Here is a 16,557-nt window from a genome sequence, read left to right as displayed (position 1 = left end):
CGTGCTTTGGCTTACTATCTTGAACGCACTAAACCTCACAGATCATTTCCTCAACTGTTTTTGTCCTTTGATCCTAACAAGTTGGGTCATCCTGTCTCTAAACGCACTCTATCCAATTGGCTTGCTGCTTGCGTTTCATTCTGTTATGCTCAGTCGGGCCTGACACTGGAAGGTTCTGTCTCGGGCCACAAAGTTAGAGCTATGGCAGCATCTGTAGCTTTCCTCCGTTCCACTTCCATTGAGGAAATCTGCAAGGCTGCTACTTGGTCCTCAGTTCATACTTTTACCTCTCATTATTGTCTGGATGCATTCTCCAGACGGGATGGACACTTCGGCCAATCTGTTTTACAAAATTTATTTTCCTAATGGCCAACCTTCCCTCCATCCCTCTTTTTGTTAGCTTGGAGGTCACCCATCAGTCAAGAATATGCTGCCTGCTTGTCCTGGGATAAAGCACAGTTACTTACCGTAACAGGTGTTATCCAGGGACAGCAGGCAGATATTCTTGCGTCCCTCCCACCTCCCCGGGTTGGCTTCTTAGCTGGCTTATCCTAACTGGGGACTGTGCGCCTTCGTCGGGCGGGAAGGCACTCGCGCACGCGCAGTGCGGCCTAACTAGAACTTTCTAAGTTCTTAGAGTGCAATCACTCTAAAATTGAAGTATCGGGCCGGAACTTCCTCTCCGATGTCAAAATTGACATCGGGGGGAAGGCTGCTGGCCTGTTGCAGCATCGGGAAACAGGGAGAACTCTGCAGCAACGGCAGTTTGGGGGCCTGTTCCCAGACGTCGACAGTGGTTTGGGGGCCTGTTTCCAGACGACAGCCCCGGTGGTGGCTTGGGGAGACAGAAAGACAGGGAGATAGAATGAAAGAGGGATAGGGAGACAGAAAGAATGAAAGGGAGCAGGGAGACAGAAAGAAAGACAGCAGAGAGAAAGAAAGTAAGAAAGGGGGCAGGGAGACAGAAAAAGAAAGAAAAGGGAGGAGCAGGGAGAGAGGAAGGAAAAGGGGGAGGGAATGAAGTGTGTAGGGTGGCAGGGGGCAGGCCGGGAGAGAGGAAGAAAAAGTTGGACTCATGGAAGGACAGAGATGTTGGTTGGGGAATGGAATGAGGTCTGGAGGAGACGAAGCATACAGGAGGCAGAAAGGAGGGAAGAAATATTGCATGCACAGCCAGAAGAAGAAAGTGCAACCAGAGACTCATGAAATTACCAGACAGCAAAGGTTTGAAAAATGATTTTATTTTAAATTTAGTGATCAAAATGTGTCCATTTTGATAATTTATATCTGCTGTCTATATTTTGCACTATGGCCCCATTTTACTAAACCACAGTAGCGGATTTTAGCACAGGGAGCTTATGAGCATCGAGAGCGCTAAAAACTGCTATCGCGGTTTAGTAAAACAGGAGGGGTATATTTGTCTATTTTTTTTATAGTTGTTACTGGGGTGACATTGCATATTTTAAAGTCATCTGCCTTGACCTCTTTGAAAAAATACCCTGAATATAAATGATAATTAATATTTTCTCTGCGTACAGTGTGCTTTGTGTTTTTTAAAATTTTATTGTTAATAGATCATTTTGACTTGGTCATTTTAAAAGTAGCTCGCAAGCCCAAGAACTGTGGGCACCCCTGTTATAGATGGACTGGATGGACCATTTGTCTTTTATCTGCCATCATGTTTTATGCTTCTAAGTCAAATGAAGGACGCTGGAGGAAGAATCAGTTTGATCACTAGATGACCAAGGAGTAAAAAGGGCACTTAGGAAAGACAAGAACATAGCAGAGACATTAAATAAATTATTTGCTTCAGTCTTCACCGATGAAGATGTAGGGAAGATTCCAGTTCCAGAAATGGTATTTAATGCTGATGAGTCAGAGAAACTGAAACAAATCTCTGTAATACTGGAAGATGTAATGGGGTAATTTGACAAATTGAACAGTAGCAAATCTCCTGGACCTGATGGTATACATCCCTGAGTACTGATAGAATTGAAAAATAAACTTGTTAGTCATTTGTAATTTATTTTTAAAATCTAGCATAGTACCAGAAGACTGGAGAGTGGCCAAAGTAACGCCAATTTTTTAAAAGGGTTTCAGAGGTGATCTGGGAAATTATAGACTGGCGAGTCTGATGTTGGTGCCAGACAAAATGGTAGAGACTAATAAAAAGAACAGAATTACAGAGCAAATACATAAGCATAAATTTAGTCAAGAGAAATCTTGCCTCACCAATCTACTACTTTTCTTCGAAAGGATGAATAAACATGGATAAAAGTGAGCCAGATATTGTATATTTGGCTTTTCAAAAGGCATTTGACAAAGTACCTCATGAAAGACTTCTGAGGAAATTAAAAAGTTATGGGATAAGAGGTAATGTCCTATTATGGATTAAGAACTGGTTAAAAGATAAAAAATGAAAGAGTAGTATAATCAATATTTTAAATAATAAATAAGGGTAAATAGTGGGTTTCCCTAGGGGTGCTGGTACTGCCGCTTTTTAAATATTTATCAATGATCTAGAAGTGGGAATAACGAGAGAGAGAATTAAATTTGCTGATAACACAAAGTTGTTCAAAGTTGTTAAATCACAAGAGGATTGTGAAAAATTGCAAGAGGACCTTGTGAGACTGGAAGACGGCATCAAAATGGGAGATGTTTAATGTGAGCAAGTGCAAAGTGCATGTGGGGAAGAGGAACCCAAACTATAGCTATGTGATGCTGAGTTCTGTGTTAGGAGTCGCTGCCCAGGAAAAGGATCTAGGTGTCATTGTTGAAGATATATTGAAATCCTCAGCTCAGTATGCGGCAGCAGCACCTAAGAAAGCAAATAGAATGATAGGAATTATCAGGAAAGGATTAGAAAACATAAAACCCTTGTATCGCTCTATGATGTGGCTGCACCTTGAATACTGTGTGCAGTTCTGGTTGCCGTATCGCAAAAAAATATAGCGGAATTAGAAAAGGTACAGAGAAGGGTGATGAAAATGATAAAAGAGATTGAATGATATCCCTATGAGGAAAGGTTAAAGCAGCTAGGGCTTTTCAGCCTGGAGAAGAGACATATCAGGGGAGATTTGATAGAGCTCTATAAAATACTGAGTGGATTAGAATGGGTAGATTTGAATTGCTTGTTTACTCTTTCCAGAAATACTAGGACTAGGGGTCATGTGATTTAGCTTTGGATAGGTACTTGGAAGACAAAGGGATTGAGGGGTTCAGATAAGAGTAGAGGTAGATTATAGGGATGGGATTAGAGGTAAGTTACAAAATTAATCAGGGACCGCTGTTCAGGCACTAGGCCTGATGGGCCGCCGCGGGAGTGGACCGCTGAGCAAGATGGACCTCTGGTCTGACTCAGCGGGGGCAACTTCTTATGTTCTTATGTTCTTAAATAGCAGATTTAAAACAAACCAGAGAAAATATTTTTTCATTCGGACAAATGATGGAAGGAAGGAGGGAGGGGGGCATGAACTTGGGACACAGAATGAAGGGAAGGAGGGAAGGGAGCATGAGCCATAGGATGTAAGAATGGAGGGAGTGAGGGGGGAATAGAAAGGGAGAATTGAGTGTCTGAGAGAGGGGAAAAGAGATGGTGTACATGGGGAGATGAAGAAAGAGGCGAATAATTGGGCAAAGGGAGGGAAAGAGAATTATTGGACCTGGTGATGGGAGAGGAGTGAGGTAGAGATGCATGGAGAAAAGAGAGATGAGAGGAAGTAATGTTGGATGTGGTAGTGGAGGGGGAACAGTGGGATAGATGGAAAGGGATGCAAGAGGGAAGAATACTAGGATCAGAGTTACATACAAATTCGACTTAAGAACCATTTATAAAATGGAACCCGTTCTTAACCCGAGGACTGCCTGTACTGTGCGGCCTGTGGTGTGAGCCTGAGTGTGTGGCAATCAAGAATAATTTTACATTTAGAAGGCTAATCTTAAAGTGGACCAGTATCCTGACTTTTAAATATTGCTTTACATTCCTCCCTGTGCCTCGTGCTGAATCGGCAGCCAAGGTGTGGAAGGGCCCAAAACCTCATTCATCTTAAGTTAATTTTTTTTTTTCCAGTATGGCTTCCATAATGCAAAAGAAAACAGAACACAAAAAAAGAAAAGTTACAGATGAAGGAAGAGTGTTTCATGAAAAGTGGACAGATGAGTACTTTTTTTGTTGAGGCAAACAATAAGGTGCTCTGTTTAATTTGTGGTGAATTTGTTCAAGTTTTCAAAGACTACGGGCCTTTTCTATTAAACTGCGCTAGCAGTTTCTAGAATGACCCGCATGGCTCCCGAAGCTCATACAGCTCCTATGAGCGTCGGGAGCAGTGCAGGCCATTCAGCGCAGCTCTCTGTACTAAAAACTGCTAGCGCAGTTTAATAGAAGAAGGGGTATATAATTTGAAAAGGCATTATATATAAAAACATGCTGTCAAATTCAGCGCATATCAAGGAATATGTCGTAAGGACAAAATAGCGGAACTGAAGAAAACTCTGTGTCTTCTCAACAAAACTGTTTTAAAAAAGTGATAAATCAGACAGAATCTATTGTAAAAGCTAGTTATGTGGTAGCATATTTAATAGCAAAAAAATCAAAACCATTTAGTTATGGTAAATTTATTAATCAATGCATGGAAAGTGTGGCAGATATAATTTGCCCTGAAAAAAGGAGATTTTTTTTCTAAAATCAGCTTATCTCATTAGACTATAGCTAGGTAAACTGAAGAAATTGGAAAATCTGTCGAAAAATGTTTGTTTGAAGAGTAAAGCTGGTAATTTTAAATATTATGCTTTGGCGATGGATGACAGCACTGATGCTACAGATATAGCTCAACTTGCCATTTTTGTTAGAGGTATTGATGACGAATATAATATCCATGGCTGTGGAATCGGTAGATAAATGTTCCGACTCCTCGGTTTTTTGTACTTCAGACTCCGACTCCAGTACCCGAAATGTCCTCCGACTCTGACTCCTCGACTCTGACTCCACAGCACTGGTTAATTTTAAGATCGTTAAAATGGAATGTCAAGTTGAGAGAAATGAGCATTTTCGACACCACCTTCTTTTTGCTTTTAATCAAGGTTCTAAGGCCGCAGAAGCTGCTCGCAACATTTGTGCTATGTATATAGTGGGTGCTATAGCTGAAAGAATCGCTCGAGATTGGTATACCAAGTTCAGAAATGGAGTCGGTAGATAAATGTTCCGACTCCGACTCCTCAGTTTTTTGTTCTTCTGACTCCGACTCTGACTCCAGGTACCCGAAATTTACTCCGACCTCGATTCCGACTCCGACTCCACAGCCCTAATAATATCACTGAAGAAATGGCTTCTTTAGTGCCATTAAAACACACAACTAAATCAAAAGATTTATACGAAGCAGTAAAAATATATTAAAGCGATTTTCTTTGTCCATTGTCAACATATCTGGTATAGTTACTGACGGTGCCCCAGCGATGGTGGGTAAAAGAGAGAGTTTTGTAAAATTAATAGAAGATGATGCAATTGCCGCCCAAAATTCACATTTTATGAAGTATCATTGCATAGTACATCAAGAAAATTTATGCGGAAAATGTTTTAAAATGGATAATATCATGCAAATCATTATCAAGGCTATGAATTTCATAAGGTCCAAGGGATTGAATCATCGCCAGTTCCAAGAATTCCTTAAAAGTATGGATGCTGACTATGGCGACATCATTTACTTTTCAGAAGTAAGATGGTTAAGTCGAGGCCAAATGTTGAAAAGATTTTATGATTTGCGACATGAAATCAAGTCGTTTATGGTATCAAAATCAAAATTTGTGCCAGAACTTGGCAATGAAAACTGGCTTACAGATTTAGCATTTTTAGTAGATTTGACTGCTCATTTGAATGAGTTAAATATGCGTCTTCAAGGTAAAACCCAACTCATCAATACAATGTTTCAAACCATAACAGCATTCCAAATGAAACTAAAATTATGGCAAGATCAAATAAAGACAAACAATTTTATGCATTTCAACACTTTGGCTTAACACGGTCCTCTGAACAGCGAAAAATATGCAGCCTTGCTTTTCGATTTCAGAGAAGAATTTGAAAATAGATTTCAAGATTTCCGGGATAATAATATTTTGGTTTATTTGTGACTCCATTTTCAATCGACATATGTTACCTGCCAATTTTCAGATGGAATGCATAGAGCTGCAAACTGACATTCAACTGAAAGAAACATTTGATCACATGCCCTTAACGGACTTTTATAGGTCTTGTCTTCCCAGAGAGAAATATCCCTCACTTCACAATCACACCTTATTCATGTCATTGCGTTTTGGCAGCACCTACATTTGTGAGCAACTATTTTCAAGAAAGAAGCACACTAAAAGTAAAATTAGAACCAAGATATCTGTTGAGCGCCTTGAGGACTGGGAATTGCAACTATTTTCATTGAACCAGATATTGATACACTGGTTTATCAAACTCAATATCAAAACTCCCACTAGTTTTATGTTACCCTCTCTGTTCTATTACTTAGGGCTCCTTTTAGCTTTTTTAGCCCACGCTTGGCACGCGCAGAATTGCCACACACGCTATATGCTAACGCCAGCATTGAGCATTAGTTCTAGCCGCATAGCGCAGGTTTAGCGTGTGCTAAAAACGCTATCGCAGTTTTGTAAAAGGAGCCCTTAGACTGTGGTAATTTATTAAGATTAGAAGAGGGTGTGAGAGCTGAGTTTGGAGAGCCTTGGTGAACCTAATATCCAATAAAGTGCAAAGAAGTAATTTATAATTAAAAAAAAAAAATCTGCAGCTGATTGTTATTTGTGATGGGGCAGTTCTGTAGGTGAGGGGTAGATTTTTTTTCAGTGAGATTAAGATTTTTTTTACAAATTTGTAAATAACAGCAGCCTATGAGATATTCAGTAACATGGAGCCATCGTGTTGACCTTCAGTATTTTAATGAATATCTCAATGTAAGAAATCTACTCCTCACCTGTAGAGCTGCCCCATCACAAATCACAATCAGCTGCAGATTTTTTTTTTTATTATAAATGACTTTTTTGCACTTTATTGGGTGTTAGGTTCACCAAGGCTCTCCAAAATCAGCTCTCACACCCTCTTCAAATCTTAATAAATTATGAGTGAGCTAGGGAAGGCCATGGAAGTGACTGAATCTGATTTTTGGAACTCCTGCTATGTGCAATTAATATGCGACAAGTGAGGACCCACTCAACACAGCAGTGTAACTAAAATCTTCCCAGGTCAAGGAAGCTAAAAGCAGCAAGTAAATTTTCTGGCATTGGAGCCAAGATGTACAGACGGAAAGAGATAGGAAGATGGGTGGTTGATTTTCCACATTTTGAATGGTTGAAGACTGAGAAGGAAAGGTAATTTTTAACAACATGAACATGAAATTACCAATTGGCTTGCACCTTAGTTATGTATGTTATATCTGTTTTTAAAGGAGACATTACTTAAAAAAGAAAATCAAAAACAATTTTAAAGGGACACTATGGAGAGGAACCCAAAAAAGCAATAATACTTACCCTGACTCAGCAATTTTCCATGTGCGCCAGTGACAATTGGTTCAGCATCCCCGCTCTGATGAGGCTCGCCTCTGAAGAGGCTCACCGTAGCTGTTATAGAAGTGAATGGGAAAACCAGGCTTATGTTGTTAGCAGCACATGTGGGAGATCGCTCAGTCAGGGTATTACTGCTTTTTGGGGTTCCTCTCCACAGTGTGCCTTTAATGAAGGTTTATTATTAGATACGTACATCTTCTATACTAGTGATTGCAAATTTAAGACTTGCTTGACCTCTTTTTGTTCATTAGCTAGCGTTAGTGTTTGTGCGGCCCCAGACAAATTTTTTCTTCCAATGTGGCCCAGGGAAGTCAAAAGGTTGGACACCCCTGATTTAGATTATAGAGTTCCATTCTATGTTTTCATTCAGACTGTAAGGCATAATAGTATTTAACTCAAATATCCAATACTGCTCCTTAAGCTGAATACGAGCCTTCCTGTCTCCTACAAATGTATCAGAGATATGCTCAATAACAAACCATCTTAGGTCTTCTTTAAAAATTGGCGTTACTTTGGCCACTCTCCAGTCTTCTGGTACCATGCTAGATTTTAAAAATAAATTGGGGTGGTCATTAACTCTTCCTATCATTCCTATCATTCTATTTGCTTTCTTAGGTGCTGCCGCCGCATACTGAGCTGAGGATTTCAATATATCTTCAACAATGACACCTAGATCCTTTTCCTGGGCAGCGACTCCTAACACAGAACTCAGCATCACATAGCTATAGTTTGGGTTCCTCTTCCCCACATGCATCACTTTGCACTTGCTCACATTAAACATCTCCCATTTTGATGCCCAGTCTTCCAGTCTCACAAGGTCCTCTTGCAATTTTTCACAATCCTCTTTTGATTTAACAACTTTGTGTTATCAGCAAATTTAATTCTCTCTCTTGTTATTCCCACCTCTAGATCATTGATAAATATGTTAAAAAGCGGCAGTATCAGCACCCCTAGGGAAACCCACTATTTACCCTTATTTAGAATATTGATTATACTACTCTTTCTTTTTTTATCTTTTAACCAGTTCTTAACCTTTTCCTATCGTAATAAATTTTACGTTACGCTGGTTCCAATCGTAATTATTTTAGCAAAGTTTTGTATTATTCACCGTTATCATTTACGGCTATTGTAAACACAGTGGCCCAATAGATGGGACAAATGATAGGTAGAAGGTGTACTGTATATCCCATGGGACATACGATGGCAACGTCATTTTTTGGAATGTCCCATCATCCGGGACACACGATAGGAAAAGATTAATCCATAATAGGACATAACCTCTTATCCCATAACTTTCTAATTTCCTTAGAAGTCTTTCATGAGGTACTTTGTCAAATGCCTTTTGAAAATCCAAATATACAATATCTGGCTCGTTTCTATCCATGTTTATTCATCCCTTCGAAGAAAAGTAGTAGATTGGTGAGGCAAGATTTCTCTTGACTAAATTTATGCTTATGTATTTGCTCTGTAATTCTGTTCTTTTTACTAGTCTCTACCATTTTGTCTGGCTCCAACGTCAGACTCGCCAGTCTATAATTTCCCAGATCACCTCTGAAACCCTTTTTAAAAATTGGCGTTACTTTGGCCACTCTCCAGTCTTCTGTTACCATGCTAGATTTTAAAAATAAATTGGGGTGGTCGTGACAGATGTATGAATTCTACTCTTGTGCTCCAACATTCTTGTCCCCACCTGTCTCGTGATGCGTCCCACATACATCAACTGCCCTTAACAGCACATAGGCTTTGCACTTATATTCCGATTATGTAAATGGCACACAAATTTCTGTGCTCAAAATTGTGCACTGTCCTGAGATGTGCACACAACTAAATTAGCTAACAAATGAGCTCCAATAATTAGGTGCCAATAATCAATTATTGGTGTTAACAAGGAAATTCTATAACCGGCACTGAAACTTAGGTGCCAGTAGCTGCCCTACTGGCACCTAAGTTAATTAACAAACGCCGTTAGAAATGGCAAAAAAGCGCCTAATGGCACCTAAATTAAAGGTGCCAGAATCGCGCCTACGTAGGTGTTTTCCGGTGCCTAACGTCACTATGGGCATGGCTAACGCCGGGAAAGTGCCTACGTAGATGCGATTCACAGCATAGATAGGCATCGGAAATGTAGGCCTGGAAAACCTAGGCCTACATTTCCAGTGCTTGTCTTGCCCGGAGGTATGATTCTGTATACATCATCCTCGTGTGATTGACATACGATCAGCGGCCACCGATAGCAGTGCCATATACAGAATGCAGCCATAATTGGCAACAAGTTGGATTTGTGCATGCGTCTTCCTAAGAGCTATTGTATAAAGATCTGCATGAAAATCATATAGTGCACAATTCAGAAGGGAGCGTGGTCAGGGGTATTTACTAAAGATGTGCACAGTATTACTGAATACTGGGGATCCACATCTACATTTGCTCCCAAAGTTTGGCACAGAAATCGGCTCTTTAAAGGGCACCCAATTCAGAGCACCATTTATAGAAGAGTGCTGCACGTGGTGTTTTTGTGGGGGGTTTTAATGTACCATTTTTTGAGTGTGATTTTTCTCCATCTAGTCCTTACGTCGTGTCAATTTTTGGCTTTTAACATACAATAAGTGCAAGCATCTCCTTTTAGTAGAAGGGCCTCTTAAGTCTGTCCTCTAAAACCTCCTAAACTGGAGAATGGTGAGCCAAATTATCAAGAATATCATTATGTCTGAATTGATTTATGTGAATAAAATTATTCAAAACAAAACAGAGAATGGAGTTCCAAGAACAGTCCAACCTTGGAATTAAAAAATACTTAAAAACGTGAATGATGAATAAAGGTCTTCGTTGGTCATAATCAATTTATCCAAATAGACCCTTTTTAATAAATAAAAGTCTTTATTGATCATATTCAATTCATTCGAATAGACCCAACATGGTCTGTGTTTTGGCTCCAGAGAGCCTGCATTAGGGGTCGTATCGACAAAGACACATCTCAAATTATGACCAACAAAGACCTTTATTCATTATTCACGTTTTTAAGTATTTTTTAATTCCAAGGTTGGACTGTTAAGAACATAAGAATTGCCGCTGCTGGGTCAGACCAGTGGTCTATCGTGCCCAGCAGTCCGCTCCTGCGGTGGCCCCTAGGTCAAAGACCAGTGCCCTGAGACCAGCCCTACCTGCATACATTCCGGTTCTTGGAACTCCATTCTCTGTTTTGTTTTGGTTTATCCCGTGGAGATCCTGTTCGTTTTTCAACATTGTTTGTTGCTTGGACAGTGCATTCATGCTCCCAGTATTCCGGCTTCCATTCACAGTTTCTCACATACTTTGTCGCATATCCAAACGTTGTGGTACATTTGGATCGGACCCCAGAAGAAGCGTATTATTAACCGAAACACGGACTGTGTCGGGTCCACACCACACTCATTGCTGTTTTTCATATGGATTAACCTACTGATTTGCATCGTTTCATTTGTGAAGACTTTTATTGTATTGCATTATCTGTGAAGACTTTTATTAAACTTCTACATCAAGAGCATCAGTTTAACGGCTTTGGTTTTTGTTTGGTTTCTCCGTTTTTTTTGATAATACAATAAGAACATAAGAATAGCCTTACTGGGTCAGACCAATGGTCCATCAAGCCCAGTAGCCCATTCTCATGATGGCCAATCCAGGTCACTAGTACCTGGCCAAAACCCAAGGAATAGCAATATTCCATGCTACCGATCCAGGGCAAGCAGTGGCTTCCCCCATGTCTTTTTCAATAACAGACTATGGACTTTTCCTCCAAGAACTTGTCCAAACCTTTCTTAAAACCAGCTACGCTATCCGCTCTTATCAAATCCTCTGGCAACATGTTCCAGAGCTTAACTATTCTCTGAGTGAAAAAAAATTTCCTCCTATTGGTTTTAAAAGTATTTCCCTGTAACTTCATCAAATGTCCCCTAGTCTTTGTAATTTATGACGGTGTGAAAAATCGATCCACTTGTACCCGTTCTACTCCACTCAGGATTTTGTAGACTTCAATCATTCAGCCAGATAGTTAACAACATCAAAGCTTCATCCTGTTTTCTAATTACCTAGATATTGGTAGCACAGGTTTGTTTTGTTTTTATAATGTGTTTATTATAAACCACCTTGAATGATTATGGATCCTTGTGAGTGGAATATAATTTTTGTAAATCAACCAAGATAGCTCAGCTTGGCCTTGATGACTTATGCAATCTTGCAACACTTGTGTTATTACATTTATTTTTATTCATTGGTCTTGTCTTTCTCATTTATTTTAGATTGAGTAAAAGTCTCTCCAAAGACGCAGCTAAAATCAAGGCCAATATACGGCTTGTGCTAGAGGTAAATGTGACTCCCACTAGTCATTTTATCCAAGTCCTGGAACAGGGGTGGGATTATAACTGAGCAGGATGAAGATGGGATGTGGTGAATATCAGGGAGAACATAAATTTAGGCAGTCCTGTAGTAGCAGGTAGTATAGTGGGTTGTAGTGGACTTATAAGACCGCTGCATTGCTTCTCTCAGACTTAAAGGATAACTATGTGTGCAGTGCCTAGATAATAAAACAGTTTCAGGTCCATGCATGTAAGAAACTCCCCAATTTTACAAAAGATAAAGTTCAAAAAAGGCACAGCATCATGCAGGGCCTTTCACAGGTAAATAGCACCATTTCCACTCTTTAATTGACCTTTTTTTTTTTCTTACGAGTGTAAGGACAGATTTTGTTTCAAGGAAAATTGATTAGGGAACCAAGCTGTGAACCTAACACTTGGCATGTCAGATGTTAAAAGGTAAACATAATTCTTCTCCATAGCTTAGACCCAAGTGTGAAGTTATCAAACACTTATGTATGGCCTATAACAAGTGTAAATGTCCACAGGAAAATAGTCCTGGATATTTTTGAATTGCTCTTCTAAAATGCAGAATTTTTTCTTTGTATCTTTTTCTAAAATTGCTACTCGTGCATGCATGCTGATTTACACAAATGGTGTGTAACTCTTCTAAAATTGCCTCCATAGTGTTAAAGCAGAGAGAGCCTTGTAATGAGGTGTTGTTGCATTGGAGGATGATGGAGTTAGAAATCTTGCTGAGGGAAGTGGGCAGCAGCCTTATACCTTAAGGTGTAATAAAAACAACTGCTAAATTTGAGTTGTATTCATTTTCTCTCATCACTATCTGTGTCTTTTTTTCCTCTCTTTACTTTCTTTTACTATTTTTCATTTTGTTCTTCATGTTTTCCTCTTTTTAATCCCTTTGTTTCTTCCTGTTTAGGGCCTGCGTGAGCTACAGGGCCTGAGCAATCTTCCTGAAGAGACGCACCAAAACATTTTCTGAGCTGCTGCCTGAAACATTACCTGGGCAGATGCTCCTGTGATTCTGGAAGAGGAAATGGACTTCCCTGCCCCTTATTTTACTGCCTGTATGTGTACCATGGCTGCTATCAGTCATCATTAGGGCACTGTAACGGAGCAGAATTGATCGTGGTTCTCTGGCCTGCTTTTCAGGCCCACCCCAGTTTTCAGCTGCGAGAGCATTCGTATATGAAATCTTTATAAAGTGCTAAGCCAATGCTACCAATTTTCTGCTTGAGTTGGGGATAAAAATGCTGATGTTAGTATGTTGATATACAGTCACATTAATAAAACCTGTACTATATAAAAACTATAGCTTATCCTTGTTCCTGCTCTTTTCACTAATGTTTCTTACACCTTTCATTTTGGTTTTCCCTATTTCCTTTATCTTTATGCTCTCCCTTTTTTGCTGTTTTTCTCTCTTCTCAGTTTTAGTTGAATCCCTCCTCTTGCCTTTTCTCATCTTTCGCCCCCTTCTCATCGCTTCTGTCTACTTGCTGGGATGGAGATGTTTGGCATCTCATCACCTTAACAATGCACTTGTGACAGGTGACACATGCTGCTAGCAGTATCTCCACACACAGCATAGGTGAGCTCAGGCCCTTCTTTTATTTATTACTTCTTAAATGCCTTTCCAGCATATGATCAAAGCAATTTGCAAAAATACTTTAATTAGTTATAATAACATCAACACACTTCCCATTATAATAGCATCACCATATTCCACACAAACATGGCACTGAGCCTTCTCAAGTCACATATCTTAAAACATTCCATAAGGCTGATACATCATAAAACTCCTATCATTTGCTTAGATGAAACATACAACCATCTATAATTGTTGTATGTATAATTGTATAATTATAAAACATCAATAATATATAAATAGCTTGCCTGCCCCTCAGCCTGTTATGTACACCAGTAAATCTGGTACATGAATCTTGACATTATTACTAGAAGGATGCGTTATTTGCATAGGGAGAGGAATGGGTAGTAGGAAAAAGGAGGTATTGATGCCCTTGTATAAGACTCTGATGAGACCTCATTTAGAGTATTGTGTACAATGCTGGAGTCCGCACTATCAAAAAGATATAAACAGGATGGAGTCGGTCCTGAGGAAGGCTACTAAAATGGTTGGTCTGTGTCATAAGGCATACAGAGACAGACTTAAAGATCTCAATAGATATACTTTGGCGGAAAGAGGGGAGATATGATAGAGATGTTTAAATAGCTATGTGGCATAAAGACACATGAAGCAAGTCTCTTTTTGGTTGAAACTCTAGAGCAGGGGTGCCCACACTTTTTGGGCTTGCGAGCTACTTTTAAAATGACCAAGTCAAAATGATCTACCAACAATAAAATTTTTAAAAACACAAAGCACATGGTATGCAGAGAAAATGTTAATTCTTTAGCACTCTCCAGACCAGTAGAGGTTAATCTTTACAAATGGGTATATATCCAATCATGACCAGCAGGTGGAGACTGAAAACAAAACTTTGGGACAGTATATACTATACCCCCTTCTCTATTTCCCTCAGTCTTCTTTCAGTCTCCAGCAGGTGTTGATGTGATCTGTACCCATCTCCCTTGGTAGGGCTGTTGGAACTTGTTTAGGGGGTTTATAGTCCCTGTTTTTGGCCGGACGGAGCTTGGGCGGACCCTGTTTGGGGGTTCGTCCGACCTCGGGGGTGTCAAAGCTGGCGGGTCTCGAGCGGGGTCCCTCCCCTCACTTCCTCCACCTCCCCACATTTTTTTAGAGGAGCCTCAGCAGTAAGCCTTGCCCCCTAAATCAAGCAAGGCATATTGCTTCGAGAGCCTGTGGAGTCTGTTCTGTAAAAAAAAAAAATCCTGAGGTAGTGCTGGTCTGGAGGGTTGTTTCCCTTTAAGAAAACTGTATTTTACTGTATTTTTTCAACTAACCGGCACTTTTTTACAGCTAGGTCGCGTATGGAGCAATGAGTACTTCTAAAGGGAAAAAGTGCTCATTGTGCTCCAGACGCGAGGCACTCGCGGCCGGCCTGTGCAAGCGGTGTTCAGGCCGGTGCGGTGGAGGAGCTCCGTCGGCAGCGGCTGCAGGCGCCCAGAGCTCCCCGCTGATGGTGCCTCGCGAGTTGGCAGGGAACGGTGGGGAAACCCGGTCTTCTCTGTCCGCCCACGGAGGGATTCCCCGAGCCGCCGACGGTCGGGTTTTTGAGGATTCCCTCTCAGCTGATTTTTTGACAGCTGATGCCGGCTTGCCTGCTTTAGCGGCTGAGACTGTTCAGGTTTCTCAGCCGCTACAGGCTATGGAGGGAGCTTTTTTGGCGGGAAAGTCGCCATCTTCTCTGTCTGGCCCCTCCATTTTGTCTTCCACCTCAGGTGACCTTCCCCCTGTATTGTCTATGTAGGGGCAGGTTTCGGCTGGGTCCCCTGCTGTGGCAGGGAGTCCCTTGGGACCCTCGGGGGGTTTTTCTCCTGATTTCTTTTTTTCTTTATGCAGAGCCTATTTTCAGGCGGCTGGGAGTCCCGGATGCGCCCAGGGGGTTTCGGGGAGTGGGGTTTCCTCCGCGCTCCCTGCGGCTTTGCCTCTCTCGTCTGGTGTGGCGTCCCCTCCGCCGCCTCCCTTGTCCAAGCGTCCGCGGGTGTCGTGGGACGAGGATTTGTGGTCGGAGGAACGTGTCGGTCTGGAGGACGACCTGGACCCTTCTGAGGAATTCCAGGACCCTCTGGAGGGGACGGAAGCTGGCGGCGGGTTGTCGGGTTTCCCGTTCTCCGGTGAAGAGGTGTCCGTGGTGCGCCTTTTTCAGAGAGATGAGCTGCCTGACCTTATTCAACAGGTTTCTTCGGTTTTGCGTTTTGAGGATGCGCCGCCGTAGACTCCACGTGTGGGGGACCCTCTGTTACGGGGGATCCGTTCCGTTTCCCGCTCTTTTCCTATGCATCAGGATATTCGGGATATTATTCTGGAACAGTGGAAAACGCCAGAGACGCCGTTTCGTCTGGCGCGCAGCATGGCTCGCCTGTATCCCATTCCAGAAGGGGATCGGGCTACGTTAGCTTCGCCAGTCGTTGATGCGGTGGTCTCGGCAATTTCCAAGCGGCATACCGTGCCTGTTGAGGGCGGTGCTGCCTTGCGGGACTCCGAGGAGCGCAAGTTGGAGAACATCCTCAAGCAAAATTTTCAGGTCTCGGCCTTTGGGGTCCAGGCGGCTATTTGTGGGGGACTGGTCGCTCGCGCCGTGTTTCGGTGGGCGGAGCGTGTCCTGGATCGGGAGTCTGATGACTGGTCTCTGGTGGATCAGAAGGTGGCGAAGATTGAGATGGCTGCCTCATTCCTCTCGGATGCTCTATATGACTTGGTGCGGATTTCGGCTAAGTCTATGGCTTTTGGCGTGGCCGCAAGGCGTGTTTTGTGGCTGCGCGCTTGGGCGTCGGATGCGGCGTCCAAAGCTAAGCTTACTAAATTTCCCTTTCGGGGGTCGTTTTTATTTGGGGAGGAATTGGATAAGTTGATTCAGACTCTGTCGGACTCGAAAGTGCCCCGTCTTCCGGAGGACCGTGCCCGCCCTGCGTCTAGGGGTGGTGCGGCCCGGGGGCGTTTGCGGGAATTTCGCAAGTATCGTCCTGGGCGTGGGGCTGCTTCTTTCCAGTCTCCGGGGTTTTCCCGGGGTCGGTT

The 16,557-nt window shown here is 41.9% G+C and overlaps 1 protein-coding gene across 4 annotated transcripts in view; it reads left to right on the top strand.

Moving 5' to 3' along the window:
- UXT (ubiquitously expressed prefoldin like chaperone) overlaps nucleotides 1–13,571 on the top strand; it is a 38,204-nt gene extending 24,633 nt beyond the window's left edge. For 2 of the 4 annotated variants that reach the window (XM_033924249.1, XM_033924260.1), the window contains 3 exons: nucleotides 7,237–7,362; nucleotides 11,829–11,892; nucleotides 12,823–13,571. In XM_033924249.1, coding sequence (XP_033780140.1) covers nucleotides 7,237–7,362; nucleotides 11,829–11,892; nucleotides 12,823–12,885 — 253 coding nt within the window. In that variant the 3' untranslated portion in view covers nucleotides 12,886–13,571. The remainder of the gene's footprint in view (nucleotides 1–7,236; nucleotides 7,363–11,828; nucleotides 11,893–12,822) is intronic. The other 2 variants (XM_033924241.1, XM_033924269.1) reach the window with 2 other exon arrangements.
- The last annotated feature ends 2,986 nt before the right edge of the window (nucleotides 13,572–16,557 follow it).

Source organism: Geotrypetes seraphini, chromosome 1 (assembly GCF_902459505.1).
Source record: "Geotrypetes seraphini chromosome 1, aGeoSer1.1, whole genome shotgun sequence".
NCBI lineage: Eukaryota > Metazoa > Chordata > Amphibia > Gymnophiona > Dermophiidae > Geotrypetes > Geotrypetes seraphini.
The sequence above is the reverse complement of the archived record's forward strand: the minus strand, read 5'-3'. Positions and strand labels throughout refer to the sequence as shown.